Consider the following 16,937-nt stretch of genomic DNA (forward strand, 5'->3'; position numbering starts at 1 on the left):
CCACACAAGAAACATCCTAAGGCCTTGGGTATACCACTGCCGGAAGGCCACGGTTCGGCCCGAAAAAAGACTGTCGGCGACCGACCACTGGGTTCGGCACCAAAAAAGGCCACTCCTCCGACTACTTCAGAGTTGAGTAAAGCTATAAAGGGCTCCATTTCGGACTCCAGCAGGAAACACCAAGTCTCGGAGTCAAAAATTCGAAAGGCAGGTTTGGAGCCGAGACCTTCCACAACATTTTCGATACCGAAAAAACAACAGAACCGAAAAAGACATCATATACAGAGGAGCAAGGGCTTTCCAAGAAAGTACGAGAAAGCCATAAAACCTCTGAGGAAGAGTCGGACTTTGAGCCCATTCTACAAATTATGGATGAGAGACAATCTAGAATACACATCCATAAAGAGACAGGGAGAATTATTACAGCACTTTCTCTAAAAACAAAGAGAAAGCGGACATTCCAAGATGAACTAGACACTGCACAGCCATCAGCTAAAGTGCAAAAGCAAAAAGAGAAGCCAGTACCTCCTTAGTCTTCTCCTCCTCATTCTCCATAGCTAGCTGTCTCTCCTCACACCAGTCCTCCACCAGTGCCTTCTCCAACACACTCTTTTTATTCGCAAGAAGACATAGTAGATCCATGGGACCTTTATGATCCTGATCCTGATCCCATCCCAGATAACGACCCAGATACTTACCCATCCAAATCATCTCCACCTGAGCATACCACAGTATACAACCAGGTCATAGCCAGAGCTGCAGTGTATCATGGGGTAACAATGTAAACTGAACCATTGGAAGAAGTATTTTTGTTTAATACATTATCTTCAACAGATTCTAGGTACCAGTGCCTCCCAATGTTACCAGGCATGGTAAAACATGCAGACCAAATTTTTAATGAGCCTGTGAAATCCAGAATCATCACACCTAGAATAGAAAAGAAATATAAGCCTGCACCCTCTGACCCAGATTATATTACTCATCAGGTGCCTCTAGATTCAGTAGTGGTTAGTGCAGCACGAAAGAGGGCAAATAGCCAGTCTTCAGGAGATGCAACTCCTCCTGATAAAGAGAGCGGGAAATTTGACTCTGCAGGGAAAAGACTTGCGTCCCAAGCAGCAAATCAATGGAGAATAGTCTCAAGCACTACTAGCCCGCTATGATGGAGCTCATTGGGATGAGATGCAGGAAATCATACAGCATCTCCCAAAAGAATACCAAAAGTGGGCACAACAAGTAGTAGAGGAAGGGCAAGCCATCAGTAACAATCAAAGAAGATCTGCCTTTGATGCTGCTGATACAGCTGCAAGGAGTATTAACACAGCCATTACCATCAGAAGACATGCGTGGCTACGCTCCTCTGGTTTTAAACCAGAAATCCAACAGGGTGTGTTAAACATGCCTCTTGATAAAAAGCACCTCTTTGGCCCAGAAGTGGACACTACAATATAGAAATTATGAAAAGACTCTGATAAAGCAAAGGCAATGGGTGCTCTGTATACTACACCATATAGCGGGTCATTTGGTAAGCCTCAGTTTCGAGGAGGTTTTAGAGCACAATCCTCTGAGGCTTCTACTTCACAAACAAAACAACCATATCAAACCCAGTACCAGCGAGGTGGGTTTAGAGGAACATACAGAGGTCAATACTCTAGAAATAGAGGTAAATTCCAAACCTCTAAACAACCAACAACACAACCAAAGCAGTGACTTCCTTCCCTCCCTTCCACTCCACAGATCTCCTGTTGGGGGGAAGACTACAGCAGTTCCACTCTCATTGGCAAAATATCACCATAGACAACTGGATATTATCAATTATCCGCAATGGCTATTGCCTAGAATTGATAAACACCCTTCCAAATATTCCACCAAGATATCACAAGTTATCCCCAGAACATACGTTTTGGTACAACAAGAAGTTCAATCTCTACTACTCAAACAAGCAATAGATTTAGTTCCACAATCTCAACAGGGAACAGGGGTATACTCACTATACTTCATAATTCCCCCAAAAGATGGCACCCTCAGGCCAATATTAGACCTCAGGCCCCTCAATTTTTACATCTTATCAGAACATTTTCACATGGTAACTCTGCAAGATGTTATTCCACTGCTACAAAAACAAGATTTTATGACCGCCCTAGACTTCAAAGATGCATATTTCCACATACCCATCCACCCAGCTCACAGAAAATACCTCAGGTTTGTCATACAAGGAAAACACTACCAGTTCAAAGTGTTACCTTTCAGCATAACAACAGCTCCAAGGGTGTTCACAAAGTGTCTAGCAATAGTAGCAACATACTTAAGAAGACAACACATCCATGTCTTTCCATATCTAAACGATTGGCTAATAAAATTAAACAATCGTACACAATGCCAAAAACATACACATTACGTGATAGAAACTCTGCACACACTAGGATTTTCTATAAACTACCAAAAGTCACACCTTCAACCAGCACAAGTACAACCGTATTTAGGTGCTATCCTAAATACTCAACTAGCTCTAGCGTATCCAAATACACAAAGGATACAAGCTTTCCAAAATCTAAATCCACTTATACAGCCAAATCAACAATACACTGTAAGATTTATCATGAAGATCTTAGGAATGATGGCATCTTGCATAGCAATAGTCCCACATGCAAGATTAAACATGAGGCCCTTACAACAGTGCCTTGCACAACAATGGTCACAGGCACACGGTCAACTTCAAGATCTAGTGTTGATGGACCGCCAAACACTCTTCAATGGTGGATTTGCAGCAATTTAATGAAGGGGCGGTCGTTTCAAGACCTTGTACCTCAGACCATGATCACAACAGATACATCAAAGGGGAGCTCACCTAAACAATCACACCATTCAAGGGCAATGGGATGTCAAACAGAACAGCTACACAGACACCACTTAGAGTTATTAGCTGTATTCCTTGCCCTAAAAGCATTTCAACCTCTTCTCAAACAGAAGAATGTTCTTATAAAAACAGACAACATGACAACTATGTATTATCTCAACAAACAGGGAGGGACACATTCATCTCAACTGTCCCTTCTAGCCCAAACACTTTGGAAATGGGCAATTTACAGTCAAATTCACCTAATAGCACAGTACATTCCAGGAATAGACAATCAGTTGGCAGATGTCCTCAGCAGAAATCACCAACAAACACACGAATGGGAGATTCACCCCCAAGTACTTCAAAAGTACTTTCAAAGGTGGGGAACACCAGACATAGATCTATTTGCAACAAGCGAAAACACAAAATGCCAAAACTTCACATCCAGACACCCACACCCCCTATCCAGGGGCAATGCTCTTTGGATCAGTTGGTCAGGGATATTTGCTTACGCTTTTCCCCCTCTCCCACTCCTTCCATTTCTGGTCAACAAGTTGCGTCAAACGTCACTCAACATGATAGTCCTAGCACCAACATGGGCACTTCAGCTTTGGTACACAACACTACTATACCTATCTATAATACCTCACTCCAAACTCCCAAACATACCAGATTTGTTAACACAAAACAAAGGTCAAATCAGGCATCCAAACCCCAATGCTTTGAATCTAGCGATTTGGCTCCTGAAGTCATAGAATTTGGATACTTAAAACTTCCATCTCAATGTATGGAAGTCATTAAACAAGCATGAAAACCCACTACTAGACAGTGCTATGCAAACAAGTGGAAAGGATTTGTCTACTATTGTCAATCTAAAACCATAGATCCACTTACAGCATCTATACAAGGTATTGTATGTTTCTTCATTTACAAAAATAAAATTAGGCTTTTTCCTCCATAAAAATACATCGTACTGCAATATCTGGATACTTACAAACTATTCAACATAGTTCTTTATTCAGAGTTCCTGTTATTAAAGCCTTCATGGAAGCATTAAAATGCATCATTCCACCCAGAACACCACCAGTTTGATCATGGAATTTAAATATTGTACTTACAAGACTTATGGGACCTCCTTTTGAACCCATGCACTCTTTGTCAAATTCAATTTCTAACATGGAAGGTTGCCTTCTTTAAGAAGAGTTAGTGAAATACAAGCATTCACTCTTGAAGAACCTTTTTTCCAAGTACACAAACATAAGGTTGTACTAAGAACAAATCCAAAATTTCTACCAAAAGTAGTATCTCCTTTTCACATCAATCAAACAATGGAATTGCCAGTCTTCTTTCCACAACCAGATTCTGTGGCAGAAAGAGCTCTTCATACCCTAGATCTAAAAATAGCTCTTGTGTACTATATAGACAGAACTAAACAGTTTAGGAAAACAAAGCAACCTTTTGTTGCTTTCCAACAACCACATACAGGCAATCCTATGTCAAAACAAGGTTTAGCAAGATGGATTGTTAGATGTAAACAAACATGTTATGTCAAAGCAAAAAGAAAACTTTTAATCACTCCAAAAGCACAATCTACAAGAAAGAAGGGTGCAACAATGGCTTTTTTACAAAACATACCAATGGTTAATATATGTAAAGCAGCTACATGGTCAACCCCTCATACATTTACTAAACACTACTGTGTTGATGTTTTCTCACAACAACAAGCCACTGTAGGCCAACCTGTCTTTATTTCAAACAACTTCAACTCCTACAGGCTAGCCACCGCTTTCTGGGGAGGACTAACTGCTTTGTAGTCTATGCATAGCATGTGTATCTGCAGCTACACATGCCATTGAATAGAAAATGTCACTTACCCAGTGTACATCTGTTCGTAGCATGTAGTGCTGCAGATTCACATGGCCCCTTCTCCTACCCGGAAGCCTGTAGTCGTTTAAGTTACTAACATTTGTACATATGGATGTACTTTCACATTTGCATGGACATGTCTTTTCTCTTAAATACTCCTCACTCCTTTCTTCACCCTCTGCGGGAAAACAATCTAACAATGGAGTTGATGCCCATGCGCAATGGAACCGAGAGGAGGAGTCACTCGATCCTGTGACTTAGAAAAGACTTCTTAGAAGAAGAACAACTTGTAACACTCCGAGCCCAACACTAGATGTCGGAATGGATATGCATAGCATGTGAATCTGCAGCACTACATGCCAGCAACAGATGTACACTGGGTAAGTGACATTTTCCATCTAAATATATATATGTTCGATGGCATGTGTAGCTGCAGATACACATGCTGTGCATATCCCGCCATCTAGTGTTGGGCTCGGAGTGTTACGAGTTGTTTTTCTTCGAAGAAGTCTTTTCGAGTCACGAGACAGAGGGACTCCTCCCATTTCGGCTCCATTGCGCATGGGCGTCGACTCCATCTTAGATTGTTTTCTTTCCGCCATCGGGCTCGGACGTGTTCCTCTTCTCTCCGTGTTTCGGTTCGGAAAGTTAGTTAAATCTTGGAAAATTCGACGGTATTGTTTGCGTTCGGTATCGGGTTAGTTAACGCAGATCGACACTGATTTCAAGAAGAGCTCCGGTAGCCCTTCGGGGCTTCTACCCCCGACGGGGCCTGGTCGGCCCGACCGCATGCGTCTTCAAGGCTCATGGAACGGACCCCATTCCGCTTCTGCCCTGAATGCCATAACTAGTATCCATACACAGATCAACACCTGGTCTGTAATTTGTGTTTGTCCCCCGAACACAAAGAGGATACTTGCGAGGCCTGTCGGGCATTTCTGTCGAAGAAAACGCTACGGGACCGGAGAGCACAAAGGCTTCAAATGGCGTCGGCACCGCCAGGACACCACGACGTCGAGGAAGAAGAAACTTTCTCCATTGCTGACTCGGACGAGCCCGAAACAGAGCAGACGCCGAAAACCGTGAGTAAACCAGCCCCGGCCAAAACTCACGTCAAAATCATGAAGGCCCAGAGGGCGCCACCGCCAGCAGGCCATGGCTTAACCCGTAAAATCGGTGACCATCCACCGGCACCGAAAAAGGGCACACACATGTCGAAGTCATCCGACTCCGGTCGAGATACCGGCACAGAACATACTCTACACCGAGACTCTGGTTCCGACCAAACTCGATATCGACACCGAGATAAATCGGCACCGAGAGATCGGAACACCGAGACCAAAAAAAGTGGCTTCGGAGCCGAAAAAGACGGTAGAAAAGGTTTTGGTACCGAAACATCCAGCTTCAGAGCCGAAACAAGCTCCTACTCCGAAGAACAAGGCCTTTCAGCACAACTGCAAGGCCATAAATTTGGACAAGAGCTAGAAGCAGAGGAGCCAGATTATACACAAGAAGGCTCCGTATTCAAAAGGATACAGGGAAAATAAGAACTCTCCCTCCTATAAGGATGAAAAGGAAACTTGCTTTCCAAGACAAAGAAAAACAACCTCAAGCAAAAGTGGCAAAAGCAGTAACTCCACCTCACTCTTCGCCACAACCATCACCACACCGCAACCGTCACCAATTGCAACACCCCCTATGATGCATTCTCCAACGCACACAGGGATGAGCCAGGATGACCCAGATGCATGGGATCTCTATGATCCGCCAGTATCAGATAATAGTCCAGACTGCTACCCAGCAAGACCATCACCACCTGAAGACAGTACTGCCTACACGCAGGTGGTGTCCAGAGCAGCGGCTTTTCACAATGTGGCACTGCACGCGGAACCCATTGAGGATGACTTTTTATTTAATACTTTGTCGTCGACACACAGTCCGTACCAAAGTCTCCCAATGTTACCAGGGATGTTGAAACGCGCGAAACAAGTTTTTCAAGAACCCGTCAAAGGCAGAGCCATCACACCTAGGGTGGAGAAAAAGTACAAGCCTCCCCCTACAGACCCCGTGTACATCACACAGCAACTGACACCTGACTCATTAGTAGTGGGCGTAGCACGTAAAAGGGCTAATTCACACACCTCTGGAGATGCACCACCACCTGACAAAGAAAGTCGAAAGTTTGATGCAGCGGGAAAGAGAGTTGCAGCACAAGCGGCCAATCAGTGGCGCATTGCTAATTCTCAAGCTTTATTGTCGAGATATGACAGAGCTCATTGGGATGAAATGCAGCGCTTTATAGAACATCTTCCCAAGGAGTTCCAAAAGCGTACACAACAAGTGGTAGAAGAGGGCCAAAGTATCTCGAACAACCAGATACAATCGGCAATGGATGCGGCGGACGCAGCCGTACGGACTGTGAATACAGCGGTCACTATTCGAAGACATGCATGGCTACGCACCTCCGGGTTTAAACCAGAGATCCAACAGGCTGTGCTTAATGTGCCTTTTAATGGACAGCAGATGTTTGGGCCAGAGGTGGACACAGCTATAGAAAAGCTGATAAAGGACACTGATACGGCCAAGGCCATGGGCGCGCTCTACTCCCCACAGAGCAGAGGCACATTTAGGAAGACACAATTTAGAGGGGGGTTTCGGGCCCAAAGCACATAACCCTCAACCTCACAAATCAGACCCACATACCAGGGCCAATATCAAAGAGGAGGCTTTCGGGGGCAATACAGAGGCGGACAGTTCCCTAAAACTAGGGGAAAGTTCCAAAGACCCCTCAAACTAAACAGTGACTTCAGGGTCACAAATCCCCAACACAACACCAGTGGGGGGGGAGACTCACAGATTATTAGCAGATTTGGGAGGAAATAACAACAGATTCGTGGGTCCTAGCCATTATCCAGCATGGTTATTGCATAGAATTCCAACAATTACCACCAAATGTGCCTCCATGAACACACAACATGTCCAAACAGCACTTAGATCTATTACAAATAGAATTCCAGGCGTTGTTACAAAAAGACGCAATAGAACTAGTACCCAACCATCAGAAAGGAACAGGTGTTTATTCCCTGTATTTTCTAATACCCAAAAAGGACAAAACTCTGAGACCCATCTTAGGTTTCTCAGAACACTAAATCTTTACATCAAATCAGATCACTTTCACATGGTGACACTTCAAGACGTAATCCCCTTGCTCAAACAAGACTACATGTCAACTTTAGATCTCAAGGATGCGTACTTCCATATACCCATTCATCCTTCACACAGGAAATACTTAAGGTTTGTAATCCAAGGAGTACATTACCAGTTCAAAGTGTTACCATTCGGGATAACAACAGCACCAAGGGTATTTACAAAATGCCTTGCAGTAGTAGCGGCACATATCAGAAGACAGCGCATACACGTATTCCCATATCTGGACGATTGGTTAATCAAAACCAACACTCAAGAACAGTCTTTTCAACACACAAAATACGTCATAGAAACCCTTCACAAACTGGGTTTCTCACTAAACTGCCAAAAATCACACCTACAGCCGTGTCAAATACAACAATACTTAGGAGCAACAATCAACACAAAAAAGGGATTGCCACTCCAAGTCCACAAAGGGTACAAGCATTCCAAAACGTAATACAAAGCATGCACCCAAACCAGAAGTATCAGGTAAAATTAGTGATGAAACTACTAGGCATGATGTCCTCATGCATAGCCATTGTCCCAAACGCAAGATTACACATGCGGCCCTTGCAACAGTGCCTAGCAACACAATGGACACAAGCACAGGGTCACCTACAAGATCTAGTGTTGATAGACCGCCAAACACACACCTCACTACAATGGTGGAATCATGTAAATTTAAATCAAGGGCGGCCATTCCAGGACCCAGTGCCTCAATACGTGATCACAACAGATGCTTCCATGGTAGGGTGGGGAGCACACCTCAACCAACACAGCATCCAGGGACAATGGGACACTCAGCAGAAACAACTTCACATAAATCAGCTAGAACTACTAGCAGTGTTTCTAACATTGAAAGCATTTCAACCGCTAATAGCCCACAAACACATTCTTGTCAAAACAGACAACATGACAACAATGTATTACTTAAACAAACAGGGAGGCACACACTCATCACAACTGTGTCTCTTAGCACAGAAGATTTGGCATTGGGCGATTCACAATCACATTCGCCTAATAGCGCAATACATCCCAGGAATTCAAAACCAGTTGGCCAACAATCTCAGTCGAGATCACCAACAGATCCACGAATGGGAGATTCATCCACAGATACTACAAACCTACTTCCAAAATTGGGGAACACCGCAAATAGACCTATTCGCAACAAAAGAAAACGCAAAATGCCAAAACTTCGCATTCAGGTTCCCACAGCCTCACTCCAATGGCAATGCGTTATGGATGAGTTGGTCAGGGATATTTGCTTACGCTTTTCCCCCCTCTCCCACTCCTTCCGTATCTAGTAAACAAATTGAGTCAACACAAACTCAAACTAATACTAATAGCACCAACTTGGGCACGACAACCTTGGTACACAACACTACTAGACCTGTCAGTAGTGCCTCATATCAAACTACCAAACAGACCAGATCTGTTAACTCAACACAAACAGCAGATCAGACACCCGAATCCAGCATCGCTCAATCGAGCGATCTGGCTCCTGAAGTCTTAGAATTCGGACACCTAGACCTTACACAAGAATGTATGGAGGTCATCAAACAGGCTAGAAAACCTACTACAAGACATTGCTACGCAAATAAATGGAAACTATTTGTTTATTACTGTCTTAATAATCAAATTCAACCGTTACACTCGTCCGCTAAAGACATTGTAAGCTACTTACTACACTTACAAAAATCTAACTTAGCTTTTTCGTCCATTAAAATACATCTCACAGCAATTTCTGCTTATCTGCAGATTACACATTCAACTTCGCTATTTAGAATCCCAGTCATAAAAGCATTTATGGAGGGTCTAAAAAGGATCATTCCACCAAGAACACCACCAGTTCCTTCGTGGAACCTCAATATTGTATTAACGCAACTCATGGGTCCACCATTCGAACCCATGCACTCTTGTGAAATGCAATACTTAACTTGGAAAGTAGCCTTCCTAATAGCTATCACAACTCTCAGAAGAGTAAGTGAAATACAAGCCTTTACCATACAGGAACCCTTTATACAAATACACAAACATAAAGTGGTTCTACGCACAAATCCCAAATTTTTGCCAAAAGTTATATCACTGTTCCACTTAAACCAAACTGTGGAACTCCCAGTGTTTTTTCCACAACCAGACTCTGTAGCTGAAAGAGCATTACATACATTAGACATAAAAAGAGCTCTAATGTACTACATTGATAAACCTAAACAGTTTTGCAAAACAAAACAATTGTTTGTAGCTTACCAAAAACCTCATACAGGGAACCCAATATCCAAAAAAGGCATTGCCAGATGGATAGTTAAATGTATTCAAACCTGTTATGTTAAAGCTAAAAGAGAACTGCCTATCACACCAAAGGCACACTCCACTAGAAAGAAGGGCGCCGCAGTGGCCTTTCTAGGAAATATACCAATGACAGAAATCTGTAAGGCAGCCACATGGTCTACTCCTCATACATTCACTAAACATTACTGCGTGGATGTGTTAACAACACAACAAGCCACAGTAGGACAAGCAGTACTAAGAACATTATTTCAAACAACTTCAACTCCTACAGGCTAAACCACTGCTTTTGGGGAGATAACTGCTTACTAGTCTATGCACAGCATGTATATCTGCAGCTGCACATGCCATCGAACGGAAAATGTCACTTACCCAGTGTACATCTGTTCGTGGCATGAGACGCTGCAGATTCACATGCTCCCTCCCACCTCCCCGGGAGCCTGTAGCCGTTATAAGTTGATTAAAGTTAAACTTGTACATTTGTAAATTTGTAAATATAAGACTTTTAGTCACATTATGTACATACATACTTACTCCATTGCATGGGCACTTTTACTATATACACAAGTCCTACCTCACCCTCTGTGGGGAAAACAATCTAAGATGGAGTCGACGCCCATGCGCAATGGAGCCGAAATGGGAGGAGTCCCTCGGTCTCGTGACTCGAAAAGAATTCTTCGAAGAAAAACAACTCGTAACACTCCGAGCGCAACACTAGATGGCGGGATATGCACAGCATGTGAATCTGCAGCGTCTCATGCCATGAACAGATGCACACTGGGTAAGTGACATTTTCCATATATTTAACCAAGAATGTAATTTTTAAAACAACTCACAATTACGCCTCTATCCCAGCTAATTACCCTATCTGTGCAGGCACAACCTGCCCCCTGTGCTTTTTAGTTGGGTACACACTGTTGCTTGTAGGGAAATACCAGGTTGTCACCCCTAATATTATTGACTAAGATACGCTCCAGTCCACATTTTACAGTATATCCCTACTTAATATTAGTACATAACCTGTTTTTGAACACTTCGAGTTGCTGCAGATAAGGGAATGAGCATCAAGGTTATAAAGTGATTTGCCGAGCAAATCTTTTGAATAAATATTTGTATTTCTTGCAATGAACTGCATGCTTCTAGCATCACTTGTACATTTACCCAAGTGTACACACCGATGGACTTTCCTGATCTTTGTGTTGAGAGTACACTTGTGGGAGGGGCTGATCATTCACATATTTATGACGTAATTGCTTAGCAAAAGCAGATGTTGACTGCTGCAGATGCCATATACAAGGATGGCTAGTACCCAGCAGGAAAAGTAGGTTGTACAATTTCTATTTGCACAGAGGTTTACTAACCTGGTGATTCAGGAAGTTATGAAGTGCTGTTCACGGCGGAGAACTAGTGAACTGTTAAAGGTAATACTGCATGTTGAGAAACTATTCAAGGTTATACATATGGAGGTTTTGTGCTTGAAGTTAAAGGAACTGTCACTGATCATGTGGCTTTGAAAGTGTAAGTAGCTATTTTCTGAACTGCAGGAGTGTTGAGATGTGCATGACATGAAGAGCGATGCTATTTCAGATGCTGAGTGCCCAGCTTGTCTCCTTGTATTTTTGCGTTGCATTCCTTGACTTCAAGGCTACTAATCTCATTCTTCTTGTTGCATTGACTCATGAGTTGGTCAGTGTTTCGAACCGGTAGGCTCGTCCTTCCTGCCTTGTGTGATGCAGCAGTTATTTAAGATGAATCGGACTTCAGTTTGTAGATCCTGTAGTTATACCTATGTGGGAGAGATGTTATTGTAGGTATTTAACCCATTAAGAAAGATGATATTGTGTAAGATTCTCTTCGGTTAGGTCATCATGAAACTGATGTTCAGACTAGTATCCTTGTTAGAGACGTCCAATGCTTGAAGTATAGTTTGATAGTCTTTTACAGCAAAGTGCATCTCTATTATTTGTAGAACACGCTGGTACCACATTGTATTGCTTTCTGGACAAGCCAGGTTTTGAGGGAAAAACCCTTTTTGAAATGAATCTGGGGCATTTGTTGCCCGTAGAAGGGAATCATGGATTAGTGCTTATGAAGTGCTGTTGTCTTTGTGGATGAATTAGATCTTAATTTGATTCAGCTGCAGATAGGTGCTGAGAAACAGGCTTCCCTGAGGGTAAAGCAGGCATTAGAGGTGAGGGACTATTCACACTACAAGCATGAGCTTTCTGCTATTGGCAAATTAGTGAATTCTGATTTCACAGCCTGGCAAGTAGGACTCTGTGCTGGATTACCAAATTGGCAAAGTAGGCACCAGCCTATTGGCCCCACTCCTTTTCATCCGGCACTGAGGACTCTGTGAAGTACATGTACATTTTGAAGATTGCAGTGTAGATGATGGTTCCTTTCAGTTCTCTGCAGGGTATTGGCAGGCACTGAAATGTTCACATGCCCATGGGAACATGGTGTCTCTTTCAAAGGTAGGAGACAAAAAACCCTGAAGGGCCGTACGAATCCTATGCGTGTTATAAGCTAGGTATCGGGGAATGATGAAAGACAAGGTTGAATAAGAGCCCAAGCAGGACTGAAAGCCATTTGTCATTCTTTTCCTTGATGTGAGGTGTGTCACTCACAGCTTGGACGGGTGTCATTTCTTAGCTGCAGGATTAACCAAATGAGGACTGGTACTCCAATTTGAGGTGGGTGCTTTGATTTGGAAAGTGTTGTCAGCTTTCTCAGTCATCTTCCTGAGGAATGTTTAATGTGTTATAAGTCAACTGATGGGATAGCTTTGTTCAAAACGGGAAGAATCATTCACAAAGTAGTGTGTGAAGAAAGATACCTTGTGTTAGAGAAGTATGGACGTGGTCGAAGAAAGATGAGTGCTTTCCCATAGAGGTACTTTCAAAGAAAGGTGCAGTGCTTTCCCATAGAGCTACTTTCTTATGGGCTGGGTGCAAACTTTATATGTGGCGGCCTTGAATATAGAGGCAAGGGTGTCCGCCTATGATCACCAGGTCTATCAAGGACACATACAAAGTCTTATTCTGAAGGTAGGAGGAAGCTACAGAAGTTGTCTATTGATTGTTTTAAACTGGAGCATCCCCATTTTCTACTACAAATCTGGATGAGAACGAGGAGTGATGGCAAAAATGTATTCCAAAAGATATCCTCTTACCGTGCTCTGAGACAGTTATTGGGACAGTTACCAAGAACATAAGCAATACAAATGTGATTATATTTAATCTCTAAGTGTTTAAACTGGAGTATGGAGCCTCTCATATAACCCCTGACACGAGCTAAAAGTGCCTTTCATTGGAATGCTTGTGGCTGATTTGTATTTGAAAGTCGCATCTCTGGAGGACAGAGCCGATCTAGCAAAAACCCTGTGGTACATAATATCATGTATGACACCTCGCCATCTTTAACTGTACCCCCAGAAAACTGAATTCCTTTTGCTCTGTCCTGCCCACAGTTACATCCCAGTCCAAGCCTGACTTGCTGTCTCAAAATTGCTTGGCTCCTAGTTCGATGTTGTGGACCATTTCAGTTAATTGAGCTTTATTTTAGATGAGAGTCTAAGCCTACAGTTACAGATAAACATTCTAACTAAAGTAACACAGTAATAAATCATATTCCTCAAAGGAATCATAGGACTAAGGCCTCTGATCCTTGCTGTGTCCAGCTTACACAAAATCCACCTGGATCCTCTAAAAGCAGACCTTAATCCCGAAACTGTACTGGTATCAGACTCCCAACGACACACCTGTATTGGGCATGAATGATGAGATCTTTGCTCCCAAATCCGTAAATTTTGTTCTTTAAAACATAGAACCCTAATAGTATGTATAAATATTGATTTCAAGTGATGACAGGCAGCATGTCTTTGCTTTTTTACAGTACTTCATTTTGCTGCTGTGTATCTTCTTGCTGGAGATCCTGGCAGGAATCCTAGCCTACATCTACTACCAGCAGGTAAAGTCCAGCAGGGAGGAGGGTATATTGTGTGTGGTTTCACGCTTCTGAGTTTGTTTGTGAAAGCATGTTAGCTAATGCCCATGTTTTTGCCTCTATATATCTCCTATTGTGTGAGATGTTTCACTGTTGGCCAAGACCACTAAACCCAAGAGTAACCTTAATGTCCTGTTGGCCTAATCCATTAACGTAGGTGGTGGGGAAGGGATTACCTTTTTGAGATTGGGCTAAGAAAATAGTTGTATAGATGGAATGGTTGGTAGAGCCAGTAATATTTTGAGGGCATACAGACAACCCGGGAACAGGCTATAGGGATTACAGAAGAAAAAGTTGGTTCCAGAAATCCATATTGTAATTATTCTAACTCTTCCACATGCAAGCCAGGCAAGGTGGTTATATGCTCGGAAAGTAGAACGCTCCCACCCAAGCTCACGTGCTGTAAAATCATTAAATAATTCACAATGACTAATCATCACAAAGAAAGGTTAAATTCATATGTGAATTTAAATACACTTTCAGTCAGTGGCAGGCTGAATTCTGATAGGCTGTCACTAACGTCTTGCATACAATTAGTATATTACCTCTGTAACGGTGCTGCCATTTGGGTACTCATTATACTTTTGAGCTGGCTGCTAGACCATGGTTAGAGACCATGGAGACACTTACTGATTTAGTCCTCGCTGCCCACAATAGAAACAAAGGATTTCTTGAAAAAGTTTCTCATGAAGCGAACAGAATGTATACCTGATGATATTACAGAAGGTTGAAAAAAGGACGTTCAGGTCTAGTACAAACTTTTGTCAATCTAATGGAAAAATGACTTGGTTATACAAATGTTATTAAATGAGATTTGAAATTAATGTCCTCAGGCTTTCCAAGGTTTTTACAAATGAGCCAGGAAACTTGCGTCCAAGTCTGCAGTGTATAAATATCTCAAAACCAGTCCTTAGTTAAAAAATATACTTTAAATTCCTTAGCTAATATTTCCATAGTTAGGCTGTAAAAACTGTGGCTGAATTAAGTTTCTGTATTTTAAAAGCTGATCAATTGAGAGGACACTATCCCTACAGAAGCATGCTTCAGTTTATAGATTTGTCATGTGCTCTATGTAGTTCTGAAGCGTGTTGACCCAGACTCTTACATTGTTATACTGAAGGTGAGGTGGGGTTCTGCTGGAGATTCTGTTGTATATAGTGGACAGCATCTGTTTTCAGCAGGTAAGTTCCTCCTAGGAGCTAGTGATATGGACATTGTTCCATCTCTGTTTCAGGGGTTTTATCATTTTGCAGAGTGTGGCCTCATGAAGTCTCTAGTAACGAGGATGCTATAAGAGCTATAGATCAAATATCCCCACAAGTGTCTGGATGACTCAGTAGTTGGAAAAATGTGTGATATATTTTAAGGATTGTAAATTGCCGTTTGAAACGGAGGGACCAACCTGCTCAAGTTGCTTTTGAGGCTGTTTCCTAACTCTCGCTGAATGTACACAGATTGTATGCACTCTCAACAGATTTAACAGGAATTAAGGCTACAGTTTATGCCTCCCTCTCCAGTTACACTAAGATCTGATGATTCGAATTTCCTAGCATTACTGCTCTTCCCACCTATGGTTCATGTCTTTGCTCAATGTGGCTTGGTTCGTAACCCAGGGTACTTTGCTGTCTCCGTTTTAATGCTGCAGTGCTCCCCATTTTGTGCACAGGTAACAATGCATCTCTTCTGACTTGCTGTGCCTTACTTTCCATAAGAAGTGAATGCATTTAGTGCTTCAGTATCGCTCCCCTAATACTGCCTTTATCTTCTATTTTTTTTTTTTTTGCATGGTCAGTGTTGGGTCATTTAAACCCAACCTTTGGCTTACCGGGAGTGCCCTGGTAGCTGCCATACATGGCATTTCCAGCCATCATTATGCAGTTGGTCTGAGGAGGCAAGCATGGGGAATGCATGAAGTAACTCATTCTTATCTCATGATTAAAGGAGTAAACCATTGGGACAGCTGGAAAATCTTTCTGGGAGTTAGCTTTCTGTGTCCGAGGTTCTGTAAGATAACTTGTGAACCATCTGAAACATGCATAAATAAAACATGTCTCTGCTCTGGGGGTGCTGGCTTGTCCTTGTTCGAAGGGTGTCTGTTTTTGGGTGCTATCTATCAAATCCAGTGGTGTCTTCTCTTTTGGAGTGTTCTGACTATATATTGGTGTATTTCCACTTTGCTGTATATTCCTGGTATTGTTTGTATGTCTCTGCTTTTAGCTATGCCTCTCTGTCAGTAGCTCTGCATGAATGTCTGTGTTTGCATCTGCAAGTCTCTCTTTGCCAGTGGCTGCACCTCTCTGCATGTGATTGCTTGCTTCTGCCTGTCCTCTACTGCCAAGACAAACTGCAGTAAACATTAAGAAGACTGCCGATAGATGTACAATTCTGTTTTTAGACTTCACTGATCCAGGCAGAGATGGTAATTGTGAAAACAGCATTTGGGGTACACCCTGATCAAATATTTACTACTAATGTCTTCTGGTTAAGATATATGAATTGGGCCTGAAAAAACTCACTGTTGATTAACATATCTTACTTGTCTCTCCCTCATTGTCTGATTGCCTTTACAGCTGAGCACAGAGCTCAAACAAAACTTGAAAGACACTATGACCATGAAGTACCAGCAGAGTGGGCAAGAAAAGGTTACCAACGCTGTTGACAAACTGCAACAAGAGGTAGGGGCACTCAGGAGAGGGCACTGCACGTTTAAAACTGCTATCCACACTTTCCCAAAAAATCGATAGCATAA

General features: G+C 42.5%; 1 protein-coding gene across 3 annotated transcripts in view; it reads left to right on the plus strand.

Annotated features, from left to right (window-relative positions):
• CD151 (CD151 molecule (Raph blood group)) overlaps window positions 1-16,937 on the plus strand; it is a 186,055-nt gene that overhangs the window by 126,271 nt on the left and 42,847 nt on the right. For all 3 annotated transcript variants that reach the window (XM_069223114.1, XM_069223116.1, XM_069223115.1), the window contains 2 exons: window positions 14,078-14,152; window positions 16,759-16,863. In XM_069223114.1, coding sequence (XP_069079215.1) covers window positions 14,078-14,152; window positions 16,759-16,863 — 180 coding nt within the window. The remainder of the gene's footprint in view (window positions 1-14,077; window positions 14,153-16,758; window positions 16,864-16,937) is intronic.

This window comes from Pleurodeles waltl, chromosome 3_1 (assembly GCF_031143425.1).
Source record: "Pleurodeles waltl isolate 20211129_DDA chromosome 3_1, aPleWal1.hap1.20221129, whole genome shotgun sequence".
NCBI classification, from domain to species: domain Eukaryota; kingdom Metazoa; phylum Chordata; class Amphibia; order Caudata; family Salamandridae; genus Pleurodeles; species Pleurodeles waltl.